Source organism: Diabrotica undecimpunctata, chromosome 3, assembly GCF_040954645.1.
Source record: "Diabrotica undecimpunctata isolate CICGRU chromosome 3, icDiaUnde3, whole genome shotgun sequence".
NCBI lineage: Eukaryota > Metazoa > Arthropoda > Insecta > Coleoptera > Chrysomelidae > Diabrotica > Diabrotica undecimpunctata.
Window position 1 is genome coordinate 43574672 of NC_092805.1, and position 27619 is coordinate 43602290.

The window sequence follows — 27619 nt, forward strand, 5'->3', positions numbered from 1 at the left end:
CATGTATACCTAGTAACAGCACTGATGATGGAATTCTGATTCCGAAAACGTTCTGTGATGTAGCCCGAAAGGGTTCTTTTTATAAAAGATTTTTAAAGTGAATACTTCTTATCGTTAGGTATGATGTTTTGTACGGTTCTGAAATCCTATTTAGCGTGACTCGAAAAATCGAGACGAGTGTGGTATACTGTATTATACATAAATTATGCACTTATTCTTCATTTGTGGTAGTTTTTGGTGTTTTAGGATTGACTACCTAAACAAGCTCTATGCAGAGGAAGAACAAACGACGCTAGAACCACCAGAAACTAGCACAAATGGAGAACTATATAAATGTACAAGTTCGTAAAATACTTGAAAAGCTGAAGAACAGAAAAGCAGCGGGATACCAAACGAATTACTGAAATATTGTAGAGCAGCAATGGCAGAACAATTAACAACATTAATTAATAAAATTATAAAATACCGGAAGAATGGAGAACGAGCGAACTAATTCTACCATTCAAAAAAGGAGATAAAAAACTGCCAGAAAACTACAGAGATATCAACTTGTTAAATACTACACTAAAACTTACAACTAACATATACAAGTACTAGTAAATCAGAGGATAAGTTTAGCAGATGAACAACAGGGTTTTCGTAGTGGAAGATCATGTACAGATGCAATATTCGTTATAAAACAAATTACTGAGAAATCACTAGTGTATAATAGACCAGCATTTGTGTCTGACTGACCTAAAGAAAGCGTTTGACAGAGTAAGACCCAAAGATGCAATTCATCTTCTGTATAATAGAGAAGTTCCCCTAAATATTATAAAAACTATCGAAAACATCTTTAAAAACAACAAAATGGAAGTCAGAATAGATGAACAACTTACAGAACCTATAGGAATAGGCAGCGGAATAAGACAAGGGGACTCACTGAGCCCCATGCTCTTCAATTTAATCATGGATGAAATCATAAAAGCGTTAACAAAGGAAGAGGATACAGAATGAAAAACAAAGAAATAAAAATACTCTGTTACGCAGACGACGCAATATTGATAGCCCAAGATGAAGATAGTCTGCAAAGACTGGTCCACGGATTGAACATCAAGAGCAAAGTAATTTAATATGACAATCTCATCGCAGAAAACTAAAACAACAGTAGTCAGCAAAGAACCAACCAGATGTAGAATAGAAATTGATGGCATCAGTATTGAACACGTAATGGAAATAAAATACCTGGGAATTATACTGTCCAGCTATGGAGACCTGCACAAATAAGTGAGAGATCAAGTACAAAAAGCAAATAGACTGGCAGGATGCATTAATACCATAATATGGCGAAACAGACACATTAATACTGAGATGAAGCCAAGAATTTATAAAGCCAGTGTAAGACCAATAATGAAATATGCCTCAGAAACAAGACTGAGAAGAATTACAGGAAATACGTTGATAGATCGAAAGAGAAGTAAAGACATTAGAAGAAAATGTAACGTACAGTGTATAAATGAATGGACACAAAATAGAAAAAAAGAATGGAATAATCACATAAGCAGAATGGATGAGACCCTTGTCAAAATAGCAAGAGATAAGTCACCATCTGCAAAGGAAGTATCCGGCGATTGCGCAAAGGATGGAGTGACAACCTTCCATAGAGGTACTAATCCGTCAATGAACAAGCAGAATTGCTTATAAAGAGGAAGAAGAAAAATACACTTATTATAATTTCATGTAGGTAATATACTTTTTATAACAACTCGAGGACGACTAGATCGATTGGAATTTTTATGGTAAACTATTTGTATGAAATAAAATCAAATGAATTAAATAAAATTAATTAAAATTATATAAAAATAAAAAAAAATAAAAAAATAAATTATACCTACAAAATTATAAAAAATTGTAAAAATTAAATAAAATTAAGTAAAATTAAATAAAATTCAATGCAATTAAATAAAGTTATATAAAATTATCAAACATAAAAAATTAAATAAAATTTTTATAAAAACTATAAATGATTTTAAAAAATTATAAAAATTAAATAAAATCAATTAAAATAATAAGTTTATTTTAGAAATTTTATAGTCGTTTTAAATGAAAATGAAAAAATTAAAACTTTTAATTAATATACCCTTACCATTATTCATGATTCTTTTTAGAATATAATTAAAATCAAAATGAAATAATTAAGCATAAATTCAAGATAATAATGAAAATGTATATGATGAATAAACTCTATAGGTATTAAAATTAACAAATTTTGAAAATTATTAAAATCATTAAACAAAATTTTTAAGGAAAAAATTAAGATTTTTTAAATTTTAAGAAAGGCAGACATACAATTTCATTAACTTACATATAGTAATAAAACGCTATAACAGTATACACGGGGAGGTAAAATGCAAACAAGCTTAAGTCACAAATAAGTAATTTTTCAGGAATGGCGAAAAACTTGTAGCTTTGCTCTGAAAAAGGATAATGAGTTTTAATCAATGTTATGCAATAGTATCGGTTCCAAACATGCGATTAAAATACTCTTTTCAGTTAGGGAAGCTGAAAAATAGTTTCAAAAATTGATTTTGTTTTTGCAATAAGACCTTTTGCACGAACTCAGTGGAAATAAGTTGTTTTGCATGTAAAATGTTGTGCACATAAGCTGATTTACATGTAAATGAAGTAATAAAGCAATAAATTAAAGGTTTAAATAGTTTTCTGAAGAAACAAACAGTTTTTTAAATATGCAAGTCACAGCGCTCATCGTCGAGGCAGTCACACATTTCTTCCCGCTGCTCACCAGCAGCTGCTGTAGTGGGTTCATTAAAAATCAAACTCTTGTCCAAGGCGTGGATCAGAAGTAGACCCGTCCTCTCCAAACATTTTTTTCAAAAGGTTTGTCAACGTCTTCGGTCTTTTCTTTAATTAACACATAATGAAGTGGTAGTTCTTCCAGTCTCACTTGTCTTAGATTATTTTTCCCTTTCTTTCTCAAAGATACAAATGACTCTTCTCCTTCATAGCTGTAGTTTTTCAAGCCTATTACCAACACAATCTTTTTGTAAGACTTTCCCTTTCCTTTTTTTGGAGGTGTTCAATTTCTTCTTGCGTTCGGTAGCGTATTTCAATTTTCTTCAGTTCACTAATTGATTGGATGTCCTTATATTATTCACTTAGCTTCTTAGTATCAAGTAGTGGCCAATGTCATGGTATTCTTGTTTAATTAAAATTATGGGTTCTTTTCGCAACTGCTTTTCTACTTTTCCAAAAGCACGGTCGGCGAATAAAAAACTATGTCCGCGTATAGGGAAATACAAAAAAATATTTTGGATTGATGTTTTGTGTGTTTCCAAAAAATGAATAAGTGTTCCCAGGACAATATTATTTTTATTTTGAGAAACACAACCATCGCTAAACAACCTTAGTACAGAACAGCCCTGAAAATCAGCTTCTGTCAAATAGTTAAAGAGAGCCGATGATATTTCCACACTGCCTTTTCCTGCCTGCTCCTCTGTACAAGTATAGAACATGGGGTTTTGAGTTTTTAGATCAGTAATACAAAAGTTATAAAACCCAATTTGTCTTGCGTAATAAGCTTCTTGAATTGGACTTTTCGGTAGTGGCTGAATTTGTTGAAGATCAAAGCAAAGGCTAACAGAATGAGAAACATCAATTTTCATGTACTCATAAAACGCCTTTGCTCTTCTTGAATGAATCCACTTTTCAACCATTAGCTGCGCCTTTTTAGCAGAGCGTGCTGGTGCACTTTTAATTTGTTGCTTAAGAAGGCAGCACATACTGCAAGTATCGGAGGAAGGTAACTTAAAACCTATGTTAAATTCGTTTATAAAAATCCTCCTAAAGATGCTGCATTTCACTTTTAACTCTTCTTCACACTGGTCATTATACATTTTACTTAGTTTACTAATACTTAACTCACTACTTAGATACAATATTTTGGATTTCTTTCTGTTGTAATGTGATTCAGTTCCTCTGAGCTTTTTTCTGTACTGTTTAACACTTTCCTTCTTCAGATAGTTCTTATTTTTGGTAGTGTCACCTCCTCTTTTCTAAAACCCTTTATAGAAGATATTTTTATATTGTTAAAGGTAAAGGATTTTAACAAAATTTTTTTGTGATACATGGTCTACAACCAGCTACAGGAACTTAGTTTCCTTGTGGATTTTTCTCTTTAACAGCAAATCCAAAATGCACCTTTTTGGCTATGATTTTTATTCTAGTTTCTCCAACACCAATAAAAGTGCGAAAAAATGTTAAACATACAGAAGTTTTAACGCCAGAGACAGTTGGAAAGAAGTATTATATTGAATACTTTCGCTTAGGTCCAGGTTTTTTTTGTTTACCGGTCTAGGTCTGAGATTAGTCTTTTGATTTGTGTTGTATGAATCAGACTGGCAATTATATTGTCTGTCTTTTCTTGTCTGGAACTTTATAAAACTCTTCTTTGAAAGCTTTGATGTAATTAGGCCTTATTTTTACGCATGTGAAACGTTTATTCTTATGTTTACACGGTACAAAAACTAGGACTCTTTTAGGAGCTGCATTCGTGGTAATTTATTCACTTTTTCTTTTTCCTCCTGTAACTCTTCTCTTTCTGGTCCCTGCATTTCGTTCACCACACTTCCATCTGCACCAACCATTCTTCTTTAAATAATAACGTAATTACTAATTGTTTCTAAATATGTTGACAATCTAAATAGTAGTCAGAAAAACGTTTAATACAAAACCCTTACATAACCCCAATTTTGCAAGATTCACTGGGTCAGCTGAGTGGCAGTTGCAGCGCTTCTATTGGTTGGTTGGAAATAAGCTGGTTTGCATGGACCAGTACAGTCGAAATAAGTTGTTTTGCATGTAAAGGTGGTTTTTAACATGCTGTTACCATTGGAAATATTTTTTTTGTATCAGTCAGATAGAATAAACCACTTTGACTACAACAGAATAATGCATTAGCACATCTAACTAAACTTTGAATTTTGTGTGACTTAAGGCTGTTTGCATGTTACCTCCTCACACTTCTGTTGGCACTCCTCAAGTGCCACCCTCTTTTTTAAGAATAGCTTTTTTATCGCAGGCTACGAATGGAACAGTGGATCCACTGAGGTGTGAAAAAAATAAAACTGTAACGACACATCGCACGACCACACACTACATGGTGTAGTAAAGGCAGTGCCATGCGTGTTTATTTAAATAAATTTTTTGTGATTTATGGTATACAGCCGACTACAGGATATTCGTATACCTTGTGGATTTTATCGATTTCCTTTTTTGAGTCCTTATCCAGAATATTTAGTGCAGTGTACCAAGGTTTTTAGGTCCAAATTCCATCAACATGCATCGATTTGTTTAACGTTTTAACAGTAAGTAGGGAATAAAGCCTATAAGTGGAAATCCAAAAATTTTTTGGTTCTAGAAACCAAATTACAGATTTTTCCTTAAATCTGTGCCTTCTATATTTTACAAGGCAAAACAGACGATGAATGGACCGACATGGGGAATCTAGAACTGCATTCCACACCATATCAATCCATCTAAGCAAAAGAACCTTTGGTGAACTGGTTTCTTATACTCATAAGGAATAAATAAAGATAAAGAAAATATAGTTAAGATTTGATTTCACTTTTAGAGCTTGTTATGGATTATGGCAGGTCCTTGTTAGTTATTCACTAGATGTCTGCTGGAAGCAGTAACACCAACTCAGTGGCATAACGCAAAAATTTTCCTACCTCATTAAAAAGGCGATGCTAGTGACTTCAGAAACTACCCGGGTCTCAGAAAAGGCCCATAGGTCTACTTTTCCATATTTATAAACTATTTACAAATTTAAATTCCGAAACGACTAGAAAATAAATTTAGTTTTATCAGCCCATAGAACAGGTGGGTTTTAGAAAAGGCTACGGAACAAACGATCACCTATTCGAATTAAAAAATCTTATAGAAACATGTATTGAACCACTAGCTTTAATATTTATGGATTATGAAATGGCCTTTGACATTGATAATAGCTAATAGCTGATAGGATAGATGAGGCAAAAGATTTTTTAAAATTAGCTCCACCTTTACTCGCTAGAAAGGAGATTGAAAATAAACATATCTAAAACCCAGATGATGACAAATATTGTAGTCCGCGAAGATATATGCGTAGGAACAAGATCCACAGATCAGTTAACGGCCTATAATTACGTAGGTCACTAGATTCGCATAGAAAAAGTTAACTAAATAGTTGAGCTTCTCCGTCGTATAAGACTGACTTGGGTAGCCTTCGGCAAGTTAAACCACATTTTCATCTCGCCCGACATACCAATATATCTTAAAACAAAAACTTTTAATCAGTTTGTTTGGCCAGTGTTAACCTACGAAGCTGAATCGTTGACTATGACAAGGAAAACAGTGTCTATGTTGGGCGTTCAATGCGAGACAAGATCCCAAACCGCCAGCTACAAGAAAGATCTAAAACGGAGTATATGTGGTTCGGAGTAGCAGGAATGGTTTGGGACATCGAATTGTTGGAGAAAAACTAGGACGAGTAGGAAAATTTAAATACCTTGGCTTCTAATAACGGAAAATGGGACACTGAATTGAGAAATTGCTCACAGGATACAGGCTGGGTGGTTTAACTGGAAGCGAATGAGCGGGGTACTCTGTGATCTAAAAATTGGGGAAGGCCGAAAGGAAAGATATAAAAGAGAGTGGTGAGACCTGCGTTGGTGTACGGTGGTGAAGAGTGGCCTGTACAGACAATTCAGGAAAAGAAGATGGAGGTAGTTGAAATGAAAATGTTTCGGTGGATGTAGGGTAAGACTAGAACGGACAGTATCAGGAACGACTTTATTAGGTAAAGAGCCGGGGTGACTACAGTCTCAAAAAAGATTCAAGCCGAGGAGAAGATTCAAATACTGTGTGGTAGAGGACTTGAGAGAGAAAGGTTTAGATGAAGAAGACACGATGGTCAGAAGAGTGGTGAAGATGAGTAAATAATATCCACCCCTGAAAAGGGAAAGGCTGAGGAAGAAGAAGAAAATGAACAAGATGTACACACCTCTTAAATAATTCTTTTTAAATTATTACTTGTTTCCGCCATTAATATCGTATGGTCCACTTATCGTAAATTATTGATCAGAATTCTATTTACAACCACTCCAGATGTTCCGTCGTGTAGTGACTCTTGCATAATAATTTCCGAATACAAACCAAAAAAATTGGGGAGGGAGAACACAACCTTGCCTCAGGCCTATTCAATTTTGATGTTTTTCGATATTATGTTGTATGTTTTTATGTGATTTTTGGTTATAATATTGGTTCTCTAATATCTCTGGTTCTTCATGTGTTATCTTGAACTTGTTTCATTGTGATGAAGGAGAGAAAGATCATGAAAATAACTGGTAATAAATAGTACAACTGAAAATTTATTCAAAATATACTCAATTACATACCCACTTATTATGGTATTAATGTAATTTTAAAACTTCTGCAAATTTTGCACGTATCTACCCTAATAAAGTTCATATTGTTCCTTATAAATATTTTATGTTCACATTTCGCCAACTCATTAATGAAAAACGTCGTGCGAGGAGAACCTGGCAAAGATCTAGAAACAACATAGATCTACATATATTCAATAGACTACGTAGGCAACTTGGAGTAGCCATCAAAGCCGCAATGCAAACAACGAAACCTTCGAACATTATATTACAAACCTTCACATCCTTTATAAACTTTACAATAAGTCCATCAAATGATAAATGAAATATAAAAAAGTCTTGAAGAAAAGAAATACTGCAACGCTATATTTCTAGACATCTCACGAGCGTTTGACAAAGTCTGACATATAGGTCTGCTTTACAAAGTAAAAATAGTACTATCCAGTAACTATTTCCTCCTATTTAAATCCTATCTATCAAATCGATATTTCTCTGTAAAATTCAAAGACTTACAATCCAACCTCTCCTATCAACTCCGGAGTCCCGCAGGGTAGTGTTCTAGGGCCGCTGTTTTTTCACTCTATACAGCCGATATACCAGAGACTAATAATACCATAATCGCTTCCTTTGCTGACGATGTAGCAATACTAGCTGTAAATGAAGATCCCATACAAGCCCCACAATCTGAACATACTAAGTGATTGGTATACGAAGTGGAGAACAAAAGTAAATAAAACAAAATCAACTCAAATAACATTTACCAACCGTCACAACATATGCCCACCTGTAAGAATGGAAAATGTAAGAATACCAACAGTAACAGACGCTAGATACATTGGTCTCCATCTTGACCAACGTCTCACTGGGAACAAACATATTCAGACCAAAAGAAGACAGCTCGACTTAAAATTCCGGCAAATGTATTGGCTCCTTGGACGTAAATCAAAACTTAACATCCAAAACAAAATTCTTCTATACAAAGCCATACTCAAACCTATCTGGTTCTACCTACGTAATATCATCCAAAGATTCCAGTCTAAAGTGCTGAGATCGATAGTGGATGCACCATGGTACGTAAGTTATCAAACACTTCACTACGACTTAAAGATTCCTTTCATCAGAGAAGAAATCCATCGAACCACGGAGTCACAAAATGAACGTATCATTCGCCATGAAAAGAAGCTAGTAAGGGAATTATTCAACAATGGTCCAGCCACAAGAAGATTAGATAGAACCTGGCCCCAAGACCTACTTCAAAACTAAACCAAAATAGAATAAGGTGAGACATTGGATGTCTCTCCTTCACGCCCAAAACCTGTAACACATTTACTTGATGATGTAGATTGTAAATAAACATAATTATATATAAAAAACATATTTATAACAATTATATTTTATTTATTTTAAAATTATTTGATTTTTACTTGAAGCTCTGGGTTTCTCTCAAAGATTTTTAAGAATCAATTATTCTATCTTTAAGTGCCTACATTGATTTTTAATCTTAATAGTTTTTATTTTTATTATCGGTGAAACCCAATTCACAATAAGTTGAAGTGAAGGTTTTCTAGATACTGTCGACCTACATTCCTTTAAAAGATCGATAATTGAAGAACTATTTGACTAAAGATAATTACTCAATAATCAATATAATTGATGACTAATATTTGCAAGAATACTCGATAACATAATATAAGCTAGTCATGAAACAATTTAAATAAGACAATATTGTTTTAATTAGAATGATATCGGCAATAATAATATAATATACTTTTATTATTTCTTAACAGACGATTATATTGGCGATCTTTACGCCAAGTCCAAGTAATTTCAGCCAAATCAATTAAATTCTTGAAATTTAATACTGGTATATTTGTTATATTTTTATTTGTTAACTCCAGAAATCCATTAGTGTAATATGACATATCCCATTGATTGCTGAAATAATCGTCGAAAGTAAGCAAGTCTTAAAAAGTATCTTCACTTCAAAGGCGAAAGCAACGCAGCAATCACGCCCATGACAGTCCATGTGGTGGTCATGGCACATTGTACAATCAAAATTCGTGTGACAGTAGAGTCTATATACATTTCAACTGAACTTCAAGATCCTGAAGTGGGGGGTAGTTTATCTAATTTGAGTAAAGAACGTATAGGCTGCTTTGCAATAGCCTTCCAGTAAGACTAATAGCAAAAACAATCTAGATCTTCCATGTTCCTGGCACCAAACATCGCAAGAAGGAAATGGTTTCCGGCGTCAGTTACTTCACTAGGGTTAGCTATGGGATAGTTGAAGTCTAGAAATATTCTACGAAGAGCGTCGTGGCTTGCACTTTCCTTCTTCTTCTTTAAGTGCCGTCTTCCGATCGGAGGTTGGATATCATCATCACTATCTTTACTCTATCCACTGCTGCTCTGAAGAGTTCTATAGAACTGCATTTAAACCAGTCCCTTAAATTCTTCAACCATGACACTCTCCTTCTTCCTATACTCCTTCCTCCTCTTATCTTTCCCTGTATTATCAGCCTTAGCAGTTCATATAGCTGTCCCCTCATTACGTGTCCCAGATACTGTAACTTTCTTATTTTTATTGTGTTTATTAGTTCTCATTCTTTGCCCATTTCTCGCAATACTTCCGTGTTAGTTTTCTTCTGTGTCCATGCTATTCTAAGCATCCTCCTGTAACACCACATTCCTAGACGGTGTAATTTTTCTCTTTTTGTAGATAGCTGATACCGTTTCACATCCTGTTAAGGCATATATTGCAAGGAGTACATCCTTCATATTCCCAAATAGTGTAGACTTTTTCCTGCTGATTGCTTTTCTTTGGTACCACCACTTTCAATTTCTTCTCTGATAGTGCGTGGCCAGTCAAAAAAACTAGTAGGTCTGTGTCATTACCAATAACACAAGATTCAACCTCTTTCTTAGCTTCTTCAATAGCTGTTAAAACTATTAATAAGTCAGCGTCACTCGATACATGATGAACGGTGCAACCACATCTTTGCAAGTATACTGTAAGAAGTGAAATAAGACCCATTTTGTTGTTAGCGTTAGTTAAAATTCACTTTGGTTTACATTTACATGGAAGTCTTCAACTTTTACTTCAATGCTAGAGCGTGCTCTGCGTAGGTGTTCTTCATCTTTTGTATTTCCTTGCTGGTATCCATCAAACACAACAGTCGTTGTTCCGTAATGAGTAATTACGTAGTCTATGTATTGCTTCCAAATCTGTTTAAAGGTAGCTGGGCGTCGCCAGACAACACGATGAAGGAGGTGACCTCCATCTATGTATGTATGACATTTTCCCTGAATCTAGAGTACATGATGATTTTTTTGTTTTTGTTCTTACACACTGTTTTTTTTGAATTCCTTAATTTCGGGTCTTACAGTTATTCTGCTGATACTCGGTCGTCAGAGCCTCGAAATTTTTTTGTTCAAAAATGCTTTGTATTTTAGGTTTAATGACACAAGTGGTTCTTTTCCTTTATTTGTTTTGTTTATTTCCTAAATAAATATTTATTATACAAAGATAATTCACAAACAATAATTATATTCATATTAACTAAATAAACTAAAATTTTAAGTTTTATGGAGCAGTTTAAAGCAAAATTTGGTGACAAAAATGCCATTATTTAATTTTCTCCAGCTAACCTAATAATTGTTTACTTGGAAAAGACACTCGTCATTAATGTTCTAGCAAAACAAGTTATTATTATTTTGGATTATTATATAAGTCAAATGTATATCTATAAATTACTAATTATATGGGTAGAATGGAAACGCACGTAATGGAGATCACGCGATCGAAAGAATTTGATGAAAATCATCGGAGAATAGCCAACCTGACGGAAAGGCGGATGAATATCAACAAGCATATAGGTTGTTCTATTTATATAAATATCTTAAAATAAAGTATTTTCTATACTCTATATTTTGTTTTATTGTACCTTTCATCTATGATTAATATAAAATATAGTCCGTCTAGAAAGTATCCGGAATTTTATATTTTTCCTAATTTTAATATATTTCCTTTTTGTAACATTTTAAGACAAAAGTAATGCATCAAGTAGGTTGTACCGATAGTAAGTTATGGACAAAATCGCATGACAACACCATCTGTCAAATATTGTTGTTTGTAAACAGACTTAAGATTTGTGAAATAATGTCGCAAGTAGAAAAAAGAAAAGTGGTGGAATATTTGTATAGAAAGGGTGTCCGAAATGTTAAAAAATTAGTGCAATTGGCTGAACTCGGAAAAAGTGCAGTGTATGAGACAATAAAGAGAATAAAAATGGCATAGATATGAGACACAGACCAGTTTCGAGTAGACCGCGTAAGATTCGCGGAAACAAGTTAAATGCTTTAGTGGCTTTAGGACAACAAAATCCGCACCTAGGGTTTCGAAAATTATCGAACAGATTTGGAAATCAACGAAGAAAGTGTGCCCAGAGACTATCCGCATGTCACTGAAAAAGCAAGGCTACATATCAAGGAATCAAAAAAAAATATTCCTACAATGACAACTCTGCAAAGGCAACGAAGAATAGATTTGTGTCAACGTTTTCGAGAACATAATTTTTATATTGTCTTTATATCTGATGAAAGTTGTTTCCAGCTTGGTGCAAATCATCTAAAAGTCCTATCAAGAGAAAATGTTACCGTTCAAATTTCCAAATGTCCCACTAATAATTGCTTGGAGAGCAATATCTCAGCGTTGTGCTACACCTGTCTGTATAGTATGGTACTGTTGATAGTGCTAAATATTGTGACATCCTAAATGGTTTTTCTTCTTGAAACGGCTCATGTTTTATATCCAGAGGGGTGGCGTTTTCAGCAAGATAATGTAAGGTGCCATACTTCTGCTTATAGTCAAGCTTGGATGCAAGAACACGAATTGGCAACAATTCCGTGGCCAGCAGCATCTCCAGATCTTAGCCCCATTGAAAACATATGGGGACTGATGAAGATTGAAGTGGAACGAGCAGCGCCACGAGATAAAGAAGGTTTGATTCGGTCAGTTTTTTACAGGCCTGGAACACCATTACCGAAAATTATGGCCTTGACCTAGTTTCGGGTGTACCTGGACGTTTAGTTAAGTGTTTAGATTTAAATGGAGATTGTATAAGTAAAGACGGTTGTAAAAACGATTGTAGACGGACTATATAACATACACCTGGACTGGCTAAAAAAATTGTGCCAACCTTAACTCTTAACAGAAGGCGCCACACGCCCTTTCCTAGGCTTTTTAAAAACTTGGGAGATACCAGCAATCAGCGTTATTAAATATGATTTCAAGTGCTTTAAAACAGCCTGGGTTAAAACGAGAGTTTTTAGTTTGTCGTATTAGTTTCAAAATAAGGTAATGGAATTATAGTTACCATGGTTATTGAAAAGTGTAATATAAACTGCATATTAGATATTGAAAGTAAAATGTGAATTTTAATGGATTCAAATCTATAATATAAAAATGAATCGAAAAATGTGTTGGTAAGCGCATAACTCAACAACGCATGGACCAATCTTAACAATTCTTTTTTAAAAATGTTCCTTGAAGTCTAAGGATGGTTTTTACGGCAAGAAAAATTCAAATAATTTCCGGGAAAACACTAAAACAGCCCTTTTCTTTTTGCCATGGAAATATTTTCTAACTAAATGTAGAGTCAATTTAAACTTTATTGCTATTCAATAAAGTTTATATTAAATTACAAGCACTTAATGTTGTCTAAACAATGTCGGTGTGTTCCTTTTAATAAATTCCACAGGGGGTTGCAAAATAAGACGAAAAAACAACTTTATTTTTACACTCCGTATATGGGTAAAACACTGACATTTCCCAGAAAACATTAATACAATTATTACTTAGAAATAGATCTGCAATGATCTTTTTTCCATAAATAAATAAAATCTTTTATAAATAAATAAATAAAAATAAAATTTTTCCATAAAACTTTTTCTCATACAAATATTTTCTAACTAAATGTAGAGTCAATTTGAACTTTATTGCCATTCAATAAAGTTTATATTAAATTACTAGCGGACTCGACAGACTTCGTTCTGTTAAATAGGTTTGGAATGTGGCAGTTTATTTCTTTAATTCTCCTGAACGGAACCGTCACCATGATGATATGACACACCATATTGTGTGAGGGTCAGCTCGGGTGACCTAAGTATCTTCGCTTCCACGAATTTTGGCCACCCTTTTGGACCCACTAAAAACCCGGACTGGGATGTTTGCCATAGGGCTTCAAACTAAGAGGGGAACTTAAGGTTCAAATCTGATTGAAAAATAATCTAAAGTGATAGTGGGAACCTAAAGGTGACAAATATTTATAAAGTGGGTGCTTCAATGACAAAATATAGAGATAATTAATTATTTAATATTATTATTATTATTAACATAGGGTTAATAACCGATGTAATAAAGAATAATGAAATAAAACGTATATAAGTATTTTCAGTAATCGCTTTACTGTAAATTAAGTGAATCATAATTATTAACAAAAATCTGTTCTATTTTTATTATAGTGCTTTATGATATACGTTTTTTGTTTGATTACCTGTTGAATATACAAACAAATCTGATTGTTTTCCTACGAACGAACGAGATTGGACGGTATGATGATGGAATTTCTGCATCTTTATAAGGTTTAAGTTTAAGGCAAATTATAATATTTTTAAAGCAGTCTGAATATTTTTGTTTCCTCCACCAGTCATTAAATAACTGCAAAAGAAAAAGTTTAGCAAAATATGGTAAATTATAAATTATTTTATAGGTAAAGCCATCTAACCCGGGAGCAGGGTTCCGACTATTTTTAATCGCTAAATCCAGTTCCGTTCATTGTATAAGAAGAAGACAATTCATCTTCGTGATTAAATAGAAATTTGTTAAATGGTTTTACTACGAAATTAGAAGCAGAAGGAGGACCTATTTTGTTTAGAATTTGATCTATTAATTTTTTTGAAAGGGGTTCTTTGGGACAAAGAAAATTTTTGTTATTTACAGTTTTAACGAACTTCCAAATTTCGGTTAGTGGTGTATTTTTGTTAAGCTTAAAGAAAATAGTATTACTATTGTGCATATTGGAAGTAGTCTAGGATATGACGGTATAAATAGTAGAAATAAACCTAGTTTATTTTAAAAGCTACAAAGTGGTTTATATTAATAAATTTTTTCAAGCACTTCGTTTTAAAAAATGTTGCGTTGAAAGGGCTTCAAAATGATGCTAAACGCATTATTCAACATGATTCAACGATGAATAAAAGTTTACTTTCTAACAGCCATAACTTTGTTAATATTAACTTTACAAAAAAAAATGAATCTCTTCATTTTATAAGCTTCATTTTATATGAGGCTATGAGAGCAAGAGTGGGCTAACCAACATTTTGTTGATAATTGAGTTATAGATTGCAATCACTTCTAACCACCTAAAGTTTTAAAGCAACACCGGTCTAACCAACATTTCCGTATATTATAACATAAATCTCTCCAGTAAGGTGATTTTGCATTATAGAAAATAACAAAAATTTGAAAACACGAATGGGCTAACCCACGAAGTTGTGGAATAGACCAAAATTGTTCAATACATAAATACGTAAAAGAATGCAAGAGTGGGCTAACCATCCTCTTTGTAGGATAGACCGGTCTTAACTGCTAATCAAGGGTATGTATCACACAATCTACCTTCCAGTGAATAGATGTTTGTGTTAAGGTGGAAATTACACTGTGTAGTGCAGTCCCTTTTTAATCGAACGAGACACAAGCATCACGAGGATCTCAAGAAATAGGATCCTGTTTACTGCATTATTTTAAAAATGTTATTATACAACAAAAAATGTAATACTATATTCCGATCAATGCGGTTAAAATGGCTGTCCTTTGCGATTTTATTGTGTCACATCCTGATATTGTGGTGGAAAATATTGATCATAAGTTTTTAGCCAGCGGACATTCTTACCTTGAATGTGACCAAGATTTCAGAGTAATAAGTAAGCAAAAAATTTTTTTTAAAGATATCTACGTACCTGACGACTGGATAAAGAATAGCACATGCACGAAAGAAAACATATTTTGCGGTAATAAAGATGACAGAAAACGATTTTTATTCTACTCAGAAGTTAGAAAGAAATATAACAAATCGCAAACTTAATACACAAAAATCAAAAGTCCAATGGTTACATATTCAGTGGTTGCAATACAAGAAAACAAATCCATTTATAATTTACTACAAATACAGCAATAATGCAGATGTTCTCTTTTACTCACTAGATGACAAAAAAGAGGACATCCAGGGAAATACTTCAGCTAGAATATCTTTATCCCGATGGACGTCCAATAACCGAAGTAAAAAAAAAGATCTTTTGGAATTACTTTCATTTATACTTCCAATATATCATGGATTTTACACAAGCACCAGAACAATAAGATCCATTATACAGCAAGAAGAAGAGTTCATCAACGATGAAGATTAAGTATTTTTGTCACTTTGTTTTTTAATAAAGCATATTTTCAACGTTGATATTGTTTAATTGTATTGTACTCTAGGTCTAATCCACATTCCTATTAAAATTTTTAAGGGCACACTGATGCAAAAGCGGTCTAATCCACAAAAAAAAGCTTAAATTTTTATATTTTTGTTAAATATACTGCAAGATCTTAGAGTTTTTTGTTATTAGTTAATGATTTGTAAACAATGACTACCTTTTGGCATCATATTTTAATTTTGTAAAATTTCAAAAAAACGCATATATTCTTGGTTCATGTAAATACATTATTCAATATTTGGGGTTAGCCAATTTTTTTAAAATTTTTTCAGTTATTCGCGAAAACCCGTTTAAAATCATGCTGTTTTGACGTGTGATTTGTGAACTTTCAGTCACTAATAACTTTGATAAACTTTTTCCACCCCACGAGTTGGGGTGGAAACCAACCACTCTCAGAGAGGAAGCACATATTGGCATAGGGTAGATTTTGACCTTTGAGTTATTTTCTACCTGTCAAAATTTACTAATGTTACTAATACAGTCAGTATTTATTCGGTTTCGTTTTCTAGTGTTTTAATATTATATAAACGTGATATGTTTTAATAGTGTTTAATGCAAGTATATATTTCTGATAAGCAAAATTAATGGGTAAACAGATTGATGAACGATAGCACATATTTTCCATTACAATAGTTTCTAAATAAACAACGAGTATATTTATAGTGAATATTACATAAAATTGCATTCAGATTTTGAAGGTCGTTTTTCTAAAGGATATTTAAATACAGGTTAATTACTTGGCTACGATATGCGGTGTTTATAATTTTAATAATAATAGTTCTATTTAACAAAATCATTTCGTAGTTACTCCCATAAAGATGTAAAAATAATTACGTTATATAAAATACATTATCACCTTATAATATAGAGCCGTTGAAAAAATCGTAATGTGAGAAGGCTACGAAATTGCTTATTTCTACGGCTTGTTAGTAGCCACTTCTTCTAAAGGAGCCTAAAGTTTGTTAGGCCTATATTCTTATCCAATGCACGTCTTCTTCTTCTTATTGCGCCGTCTCCTTTCGAAGGTTGGCGATCCAAATGGCAATTGTAGCTTTGGAAGCTGCTACACGAAAGATTTCTGTGGGTTCGTTGGCTTCGCGGTAGAGGCTCTCAGCTGGACTGCTACGGAAAGCTCCTAAACAGAGGCGGAAAGCAGTATTATGTACTGAATTAAGGGTTTGTAAGGATGTTTTGGATGCTGACATATATATAAAGCTGCCGTAATCGAGTTTAGAGCGAATAAGAGACCTATATACTTTTAATAGTGTACATTCGCTAGCGCCCCATTGGTAGTGGGAAAGTGTTTTGATAATATTTAAACGTTTTAGGCACTCTGCTCTAGTTTCCTGAATATGTTGTTTCCAAGAAAGTCAGGAGTCGAATATTAGTCCTAGAATTATGCGATGATCGACGACTGGGAGAGGGTAGTTATTCACTAAGATTTTAGGGGCAGTGGAGAGTGTTTTTCTGGTGAATTTGATGAGTTGTGATTTTGTAGATGATAGGGACAGGCCTAGGGTAGTCAATCTATTTTGTAATAAGTCCACTGATGTTTAAAGAAGTTTGCAAGTAGTAGCGGTCGCAACACCATGGCAATAAATTACAAGGTCATCAACATATGTAGTAAATTTGACTGGAGAGGGAAGACTGTGGCATATATGGTTAATCGATAAAATAAACAATGTGGTGCTTAATACAGAGCCCAGAGGGACTCCGTCTTGTTGGATGTGAGGTAATGATAGGCAACCATTTACAGAGACTCTGCAGGATCTAGAGCTAAGAAAGTGCTTGATGAATTTAAAAATATTACCATTGAGTCCATATAATAATAGTTTATCGAGAATAACCTGTCTAGGTATTTTATCGAAAGCAGCCTCAATATCAAAAATGCAGGCAATCACTTCTTGACTGTTATTAATAGCTTCGGCGATGTGGGTATGAACGAGGACAAGGTTATCGCTTGTGGAACGATGTCGGCGAAAACCAGATTGTTCTTTAGGTAAAATTTGGTGTTTTTCAATAAACCATAAAAGACGCCTGTTTATTATCTTCTCCAATAATTTGCACATGGTGCAAGTGAGAGAAATCGATCTATAGGACTGAGGAAAGGTTAGTGTTTGGGCATGTTTTAGGACAGGTATAATTACTTATGTGTTCCATTGAGTAGGAAATATTTGAGAAAACCAGGTAGAATTATATATGTCTAACAGGATAGTGAGGCAGCGGTTGGGTAGGTTTTAAGGAAAAATATGAGGGTAATCATCAAGGCCGGTGGAAGTATTTTTGCATAAGAATAAGGCAGATGTAAGTTTAGCCAGTGAGAAAGGAGCATTAATATTGTCGATATCTTGTAAGTGCTGTGAACTGAGATTGTAGGAGAGCGGTTCTTGTGTAGAGGATGAAATAAGGGGTTTGAGTTTGTTGTGAAATTGTTTCTCAAATGTGTTAGCCAGGGTATTGCAAATAATATGGCTGTTGCTAGAAGAAGTGCTGTTAGAGAATAAATGGGTAATTTTCTGTTAGTTTTTTGTCCCTAGACTTGTTGAATTTTTTTCCACATTTGGGAGGGATTTGTGTTATCATTCAAAGACGATACATAGTTATGCCAGGATGTTTTTTTTACTTTGCTTGACAACGTATTTGGCTTTGGCTTTCAGCTTTTTATACTTAATTAGATTTTCAGGACTTTTATGTTTGCGGTATTGATTGAGCACAGTCTTTGATTGTCGAATTGCGAGTTCTCATTGAGAGTTCCACCAAGGTACAACTTTATGTCGGGAGCTAATTTTGGTTTTGCCAATATGAGTTAATGCTGCTTTAATTATGGCATCTGAGAATAGTTTTATGGAATCATCAATATTATTAGAATTAGGTAATTCGCATATAAGGGATTCAGATTTTTGGAGGACTCTGGCCAATTATTCTTGTTGAAGCGCCAATAACTTCTCACTGAAACTTAGTCATAGGTGTTGTCGCGTATAATTATAATTATATAATTATTTATTAAAAAGTATCCTAAGAGTATAATAAAATACAGTTACTACAATAAATTCTTTCATGAAAATTTTAACCTACATTTTGGTAGGCCACAAATTGACACATGCAATGTCTGTGAGAAGCTTAATTTAAAAATTAAAAGCCCTAGTTTTGGCGAAGCAGCAAAAATGTAACGGTTGCCGAAAAATTCGTACACTGCTGCCGAAGTAAAAAAATTTACACTGCCCTACATGATCAAATTTAGGAATGCATTCAAAGAGACGGTATAAAAGCAATCGCCTTCCATTTTTTGCAGAACCTTCAACTTCCTGCAATTCCTGCAACACCTATTTTATCTGCCGCAGGTTACCGTTAATGTTTTTTGCATCACCAATATTAAGTCACGAAAAATCCGTTCTTTATATTTACTACGAAGCAGAAGCACGAAAAAGCCCGAATGAAGTCTGCAGCGATCTATTAGATTATATTGAAAAATATATTGGAACAGATATAAAAGAACTACGCATGTTTTCTGACAACTGCCCAGGTCAAAACAACAACCACTTCGTTACAAGAATGTGTTTGGCTTTAACCAATACAGGCAGATTTCATAAAATTCAACAATTTTTCCCACTTAGAGGTCACTCATTTCTTCCCCGTTACCGTGTTTTTGGGGTTATTAAAAGAAACCTCAGAAAATTTGACTGAGTTTATCACATCCATAAGTACACTGTGATCATTGTTACCGCAAGTGTCCAAAACCTATTCACGGTCTGGAAAATTAAAAGGGAAAGTATTATAAATTTTAAATACTGGTAGCCTAGGTATTATAAGTCTGCATGTGCGTCGACCGAGACACAGAAGTTAACAAGGGACCAACGAATTTCGTTCTCAATTTCCAATTTGCATCATTTTGTTTACACCGTTGATGCTCCCGGCAGTATTTGAGCTAGTGAATACATTAATGGTGCGATATGGAGTACCTTCAATGTTTCCATTCCAAAAACAAGCAATGTCACAGTTAAAATGCCAACTCAAAAGGGGTATAAAGACCCAATTCCAATACTAGAGTCCAAAAAAGAAAATTTGACCACACTACTTAAATGGGTGGAGAAACTGTTCAAACCATTTTACGAAAATATTATTTATCATAACATCAGCGACTAAGAAAAAATCCAAGGAAGTCACAAAATAAACTGTATAATATTAAAATTGTTTAGTATAGGTAATGGATTTTGACAAGAGCTATGACCTTGTAAGAGACCAACAAATCTGTGAAAATTATAGAGGAATAATGTTACTAAATACAACATATAAAATATTGACATCAATAATAAAAAAGAAGTTATCAAAGATCACAAAGAAGACAGTAGGACAGTACCAATGTGGATTCACAGAAGGAAGATATACAATAGATGCAATACACACAATAAAACAAATAATGGAAAAAGCAAACGAGTATAAATTAGAATTGGAAATGTTATTCATAAACTTCAAACAGGCATTTGATTCAATTAAAAGGAACGGATTAATGATAGCACTTAAAAAATTAAAAATTCCACATAAACTCAGAAAATTAATAGAAATGACAATGAGAACTACAAAAATATGCATAAAGACACAAAGAAGAGAGACAGAAGAATTCAGTATAAATAAAGGGATGAAACAAGGAGATGCCTTATCAACAACGCTATTTAATCTAGCATTAGAATATGTACTACGAAATATAAATAAAGGAAATCTCAGAACAAGAGGTGGTCAAATAATTGCATATGCAGACGATATTGCTATTATTGCAAAGAACAGAAAAATAATAAAAGAAATGCTAGAAGAAATAAGAGAGAAAGGGGAGGTAATGGGGCTAAGATTAAATCAAGAAAAGACAAAAATATTAAGATTAGGGAAAAAAACAATGAAAGAAAATATCAAAATAGGAAGTTCTGAGTTTGAAGAAGTAGAATACTTCAAATACCTAGGAGTTACAATAAGCAAATCTGAAGAAAGGAAATCCGAAATAAAAGAAAAAATATTAGCAGCGAATAAAGCTTATTTTGCAAACAAAAGATTACTTAAAAGCAAAACACTGACTAAGAAAACTAAGATGATCATTTATAACACCATAATTAGGCCAATATTATTATATGCAGGAGAAACAATGACGATGGTTAAAAAAGATGAAGAAGACTTAAGAATAGCAGAGAGAAAGATTATGAGAACCATATTAGGACCAATCAGAACAGAGCAAAATGAATATAGAAGCAGAACAAATGCAGAGATTAAGGAAGAACTTAAGGAAGACATCGTAACTAAAATAAAGCAATGCAGAGTTAGATGATTAGGTCACATTTGGCGAGCAGCCGATGAGGCAGTGACATACGCAATGATAGAATGGAATCCAGGAGGAAGAAAGAGAAGGGGAAGACCGAGATCAAAGTGGCTGCAAGAAGTTGAAGAAGACCTCCAAAGAGCAGGAGTCAGAGAATGGAGAGGAAGAACTAGAGACAGGAAAAAATGGAGAGATATTGTCAAGAAGATAAGATAAACAAAAAAGACTGATCCACTTAAGAAATAGGATCTAGAAAGCATTCGCGGTTTAACCCCACACTGGGGTGTATAGCCAATATATGTATAAATATATATATATATATATATATATATATATATATATATATATATATGTATATATATATATATATATATATATATATATGTATATATATATATATATGACCTTGTAAATAACAGGTAAACTTGTGTACTGTATCGGCATGACTCATAGCTCTTGTCAAAATCCATTACCTCTAATAAATACTATTGTTTTAAAACCTGAAACAACCTAAGTCCATTTTAAAAATGTTTATTTAAATAGTTTAGTAACGATTTAGAATGCTTTTGTTTTTGATAAATTCTTACATTAGGTGTAATTTATTAACTTCAAACTTCACTTTTAGTGAAAATATTCAGATAAACTCTCAAAACGTTTCTTTCACCTCCTGCAAACTGTCCTAATGTGACTAGGTTGTTTCTGAAATAAGCGATTCAATTTAATCCCAAAAAACTAATGAAATAGCGACGCCGCTGGAATTGTGAAATTTTCGTCGAGCAAAAAGACAAAAGAGGGAATCTAATCGTTATGAAAAGAAGACCAAAATTCATAAAAATGGCCTCTTAATATCGCGGACATATCCGGAAATGCAAAGCGCCAAATTTAAGACCATGTTCTAATATTATTATAAGCACTATATTCCAAACACTTAAAATACTTTTTTTAACACTAAAGCATAATAAAGTTTTAATTAAATAACGATAATAGTATAAAATGTGCCACAATTGTTAAAAAACTTCAATATAAATCAGCTTTCATGTGTCAGTTGGAACAAACAATAACATAACCCAACTTAATTTGATTTCTTAAACAAGGAAACAGACTCTCTTTCCTTGTTTAATGTGGCCTCTCAAAATGGCACTTCCCGTCTAACAACATGTTTGCCCCCACTACCTTTACATTCCCTCTTCTGTCTTTTTGCTCGATAAAAATTTTCCAATAGCTGACAGTTTTAAAATCAGTTCTTATCAATGAATTCTTACCCTATCCAATAAATTGTTGGACTATAGATGCTGCAGATCTTGAAGGAATTCCGTTATTTGTACAGTGTTATCAGGATATCTTAAATTGCTGATAGGTTTTTTCCGTTCACTTTTATGCCTATCGTTTGTCCCTGCCTATCGAAATGAAATGAATAAATTCATTATTTTGAAAACAGTCGACTTAAGAGAAAAAATATGAAACCTGTCGATTTTTATTTCTAAATGGGAGTCCTTTTAGATTACTTTTTTATTTTTGATATTATTTATGTAATAGTGATGACGTCATCGATATATTTTTCAATAGAAATGTAGATGTCACAATAAATGACAATGTCGATTTAATTGAAGCAACAGTTTACATTACAAAAAATTTTATTATAACTACAAAAAAATTTAAAAATATGCTCAAATTTATGACTCTTAGCTCAAATGTGTGTTTCTCTTACATTTTACAAAAATTCTTGCACTTCGTATGATGAATTCTCGTGGAATACACTTTTTAACATTTATGTTATTATATACAAAAATGAAAGCTAAAAAAAATTTAAATCCGTTACAATGATTTAAAAAAATCAGTTCTCTTTCAATTATACGCTCACACATGAACTCGTTCTAAAAATAATTGATGCTAGTATTTATGTAGTGCCGTAATAGTCTAAATAAACGAGTGTTTAATTTTTGTTCCTTCTTCCTGTTTCGCCCATAGACATCCGTTTAAGTGTAATCATTCCGGTAACTTGAATAACTCTTTTTTTAATCATGTGCGTGTTATTTTTAGAAAATGCCCCCCGAATTTGTTTGCTCCCCTTATCAAAATCATTATAGAAGAAATCAGGAAGGCCTGCAAGAAACATCCAATAAATTGCGGATTCAATCCTGGAGATAACGGTAAGTACTTATGCCATTGGCGTTATATAAATATTTTTAATCTCATAAAATGTAGGTGATTAAAACTGTAAACTTTTGTTTTCAACACTTCCACAAAATTTATTATAATATCTTATCACTACAGCTGTTTCGGCAGAGTGCCTGTCTCATGTGATGTATTTTTACTATGCGTCTACACTTTATAGTCTTCAACTGAATAAGATGAAGAGGGGAGAGCTGTTTGTCTTAATATAGATTCTAATAAAAATAGCTTAAGGCCTTTATTTTGAAGATGGAGAATTTGAAATTGGCCATTAAAAGAATTGTTCATTAAAAGCCCTTTTGTGTTCTGCTATACGTTTCTTAAAGGATCTACCAGTTTGGTCGATGTAAATTTTTGGGCAGTCACCACATGTAAGTTTGTATACAATAAAAGTTGTAGGCCATAAAAAGTTCTTTTAGATTGAGAGTGTCGAAACTAAAACACTAAACAAGTGACCGATATAATTGCAAAAAACCCTATTTTTGCAGTAAGGGCAATATTAATTTATTGAAGGAGATCGCACACATCTTATGAAAAATGTCACTCAAATGCCATAAAATTTACATGAATAGATTCGTCTCGAAATTACAACCATTTCATATCATTGCACTAATTCCGAACTTTGATTAATAACGGCGTAAATTTTGATTAGAGTTTATGGAAATCACATTTTTGAAGTCCATAAAACTGTCATTCATAAGCACTATTAGTGTAGTTGCTATTGAAAACAGCTTAACCCAGAGTGAGCTAAGCCGATTAGAGAGTTTATTTATTTAACTACTTAAAAAATACAAATATTGTTTGTAGGAAGTCAAAAAAACGTTTGTGGGCCCGTTTTCTATGAATTTCAGTCAGAACTTGAAATATCAACGGAGTAGGTGGCGGCATAATTTTGAATTTGATAAAGAAAGGTCGGCAGTGTTCTACATAACTAACCTCTGCTAAAATCCTGATAGCTTTCATTTGCATTCTAAAAGTTTGAAGTGCATTTGTTGAATTGTCCCATATGATTACTGCATAGTTTAGGTGAGAGTGGAATAAAGAAAAATATGTCATTTTTAATGTTTCCAAGTTGACAACCCTTGCTAGTTGGCGAATAACAAATAATGAACTTGATAGCTTTTTTTTTAGTTGTGAGATATGAGCCGAACAGTTCAGTCGATTAACTATGGTTATTCCCAATAGTTTAACAGTCTCTTTATTATCTGGATCATTATGTAAATTAGTTGCAAATATAATCAAATTTTGCGTTTTATCAGAGTTAAGTTTTAGTTTCTTTGCAGCAAACCATGTGCTAGATTTAGTAGACACTTTCTCATAAGACATTTTTAAATCATCATTATTTTTTCCTGATATAACGTATGTCGTATCATCTGCATATTGTCCGGATTTGTACGGATATATGAATTTAGGCAAATCGTTGACAAAAATAACAAACAAAAGAGGCCCTAAGACCGAACCTTGTGTGACTCCATGTTTTACGGATAAAAAATCAGAGAGATGACCTTTAGACACTATCGCCTGGTGTCTGCCACATAGATAAGTTATAACCTTAAGAGCGATACCTCTGATTCCATAGGAATTTAATTTGTGGAGCAAAATGTCGTGTGAAACGCAGTCAAAAGCCTTCAACAAGTCACAAAGAGAAATTGCTATGCGATTGCCACGTTCAAGCCCCTCAATCATCTTGCTCACAACATTAAATTCCGCGTTCGTAGTAGAACGAGCACTTCTGAATCTATATTGTGAGTTGCTAAAGTAATTATTTAACTCAAAATAGGAATAAAATTGTTGTTTGATAACCTTTTCAATCACTTTCCCAAAAGTAGAAACAATGTTTATAGGTCTGTAATTGTCAATTTTTGAGGTATCACCTTTTTTGTAGATATGTAGGTAGTACTTTTGAGTATTTTAGTACTTCCGGAAATATTCCAGGTGATAGAATTAGATTAATAAGATAAGTGAAGTGTTAAAACTATTTGCTAAGTTTCTTTTCAAATTTTGCTATTAATTTCGTGAACGTCCCTACAATTAGAATTACTAAAAGACTTAATTATTTGAGAGACCTCTTCTTCCACAACGGGACGAAAAAAAGGACTTGCTCGGAGAAGGATAATTTCTATAATTACATCAGATATTACATATTGACATTATTAGTGGGAAGAGATGTAATTATACTCTCTTCAATTGTAGTAAAAAATGATTTATTTTGTCTGGAGGTAGATCAGGTTGTATCGAACTGGATCTTGTATTCTTTCTTTCGAAATTTACCATTTTCCAGCAGTCTCTTCTCTAGGTTTGATATTGGAATTAGTAATAAAATCAAAGTAAGCTGACTTTTTCGCATTTTGTAATTGCCGATTATATTAAAATTTTTGTTGTTTTATATACTTTGAACAAATCGGGATCGGGATAGAGGAACTGTGTACTGTGGTAATGGTACTTTGCCTTAATACCTGCAGTAAGATTTATGAACTAACGATTAACAAAATTTTTTTCTCGCTCTAACTACATATGCATTTGAATTTAGATTTATTTATATCAATTTTCGCCTTTTTCTAATCAAAATTCAGATTTGGCGCAATGATATGAAATGATTGTAATTTCGAGACGAATCTGTTCATGTAAATTTTATTTCATTTAAGTGACATTACATTTTCCATAAGATGTGTAGGCTGATTTTTTAGCTTATTAACTTTTATAATAACTAAATATGTTTTTTATGTCACTCGCTTGTAAGTAGGCTCAATGAAAAGCTAGTGAAAAAACACACTTTCCAAAAAAAATCAGAACCCCCTGTAACTAATAGAACAAGCTAGCATTTTTTTATCTTAAAATTATATTTCCATTGTTTATTAACATTAAGAGCTGAAAATTGTTATGTTCGCTGGAATATCTTGGCTTATTTCTTGTTATTGGTCATAAGTCTGTTTTTTCATCAGTTTTTCATTGAGCCTACTTACCAACGTTTTAAATAAAAAATGTCAAAGTTATTATAAATGTTTATAAGCTAAAAAGTCAGCTATTTTTTAAACTGTTTTTAATAGCAAAGTTAATAAATTTTTGACGCTTTTTTTTAATATACCTTGAAAATAAAGCCTCAAGGAATCGATTGCGATTTACAAAATAGCATTAGACTGACTGTTTGGGCAAGTACAGTTGTTTAAACAAAGTACAGTCAGCAAAGCTTCGCCACTTTGATTAATTTGCTTATACTTCCAGAGTTTGTGGTGACTGTTAAAATCTCCGACATAAACTGAAAGATGTGTGGGGACGTGAAGAACATGCGGAGGTCACAGGACTGCCGATGGTGTATAAATGTTGCTACGCTGACAGTGATTTCGCCAATTTGTATGGTAACCGTATAAATGAGATTTCCGTCTGATATAGAACGTATGTGGGCATTTTCTATTTTGTTTCGAACATAGATTGCTACCCCATAAGCTGGATAGTAAGTTGCACCAAATAAATCATAGCCATGAATCCTTCCTCATGGTTTTCCCGAGTTGCGACCACGTGTCGCAGAATTTTGTGGAGGTATTCACACTATTTTGTACTAAGAGTTCTTTTGTTGCTTGGAGCTAAAGGTCGCGGCATATTATCATTCACGTATAGTTTCCGGCAGGTAGCGTTTCCAGTCCAGCAATCGGACTGCGCGTTCACATTTTCATACATAGAACGTTTCAGTTTGGTGCGGTAAAGATGTGTTCACGCTTTTCCAAATATTTTCTTTTTTATTTGCATCATAATAGCATTTATCATTGTATTTATATAAAATTTCTTCACCGAGTAAGAGTTCAATTATTTTTCGAAATCCATTTTAACTTGTACTATCAAACTGTAAATATCAAACCAAAGAGTATTTTTAAAAAAATAAGAGGTATCACTTCGGTGCAAAAGTCCTAATTGTTTATCACTTTCGTGTTTAATTGTCACAAAGCAATAAAAACGCATGCATAAATGACAAAATAGCCTCCAAAATTATTTTTTAAAATACTCTGTATCAAAATCAAACAAATACCTAAATACATCGAGGGGAAAACGACGGACTCCTAATTCACATTATCCGTACCAACAGGTTTCGACTCGTTCCGTAGCGATTGGCATCCGTAAAATATTCTTTTCGAATATACTGAACGGAAACGTAAGGTGTCTGATACGATACGTTCCTGACAGTGTGAAT

At 33.1% G+C, this 27619-nt stretch overlaps 1 protein-coding gene across 1 annotated transcript in view; it reads left to right on the forward strand.

Moving 5' to 3' along the window:
- LOC140436744 (uncharacterized) overlaps positions 1-27619 on the forward strand; it is an 808356-nt gene that overhangs the window by 76898 nt on the left and 703839 nt on the right. The window contains exon 2 of the mRNA XM_072525808.1: positions 23305-23414. Coding sequence (XP_072381909.1) covers positions 23305-23414 — 110 coding nt within the window. The remainder of the gene's footprint in view (positions 1-23304; positions 23415-27619) is intronic.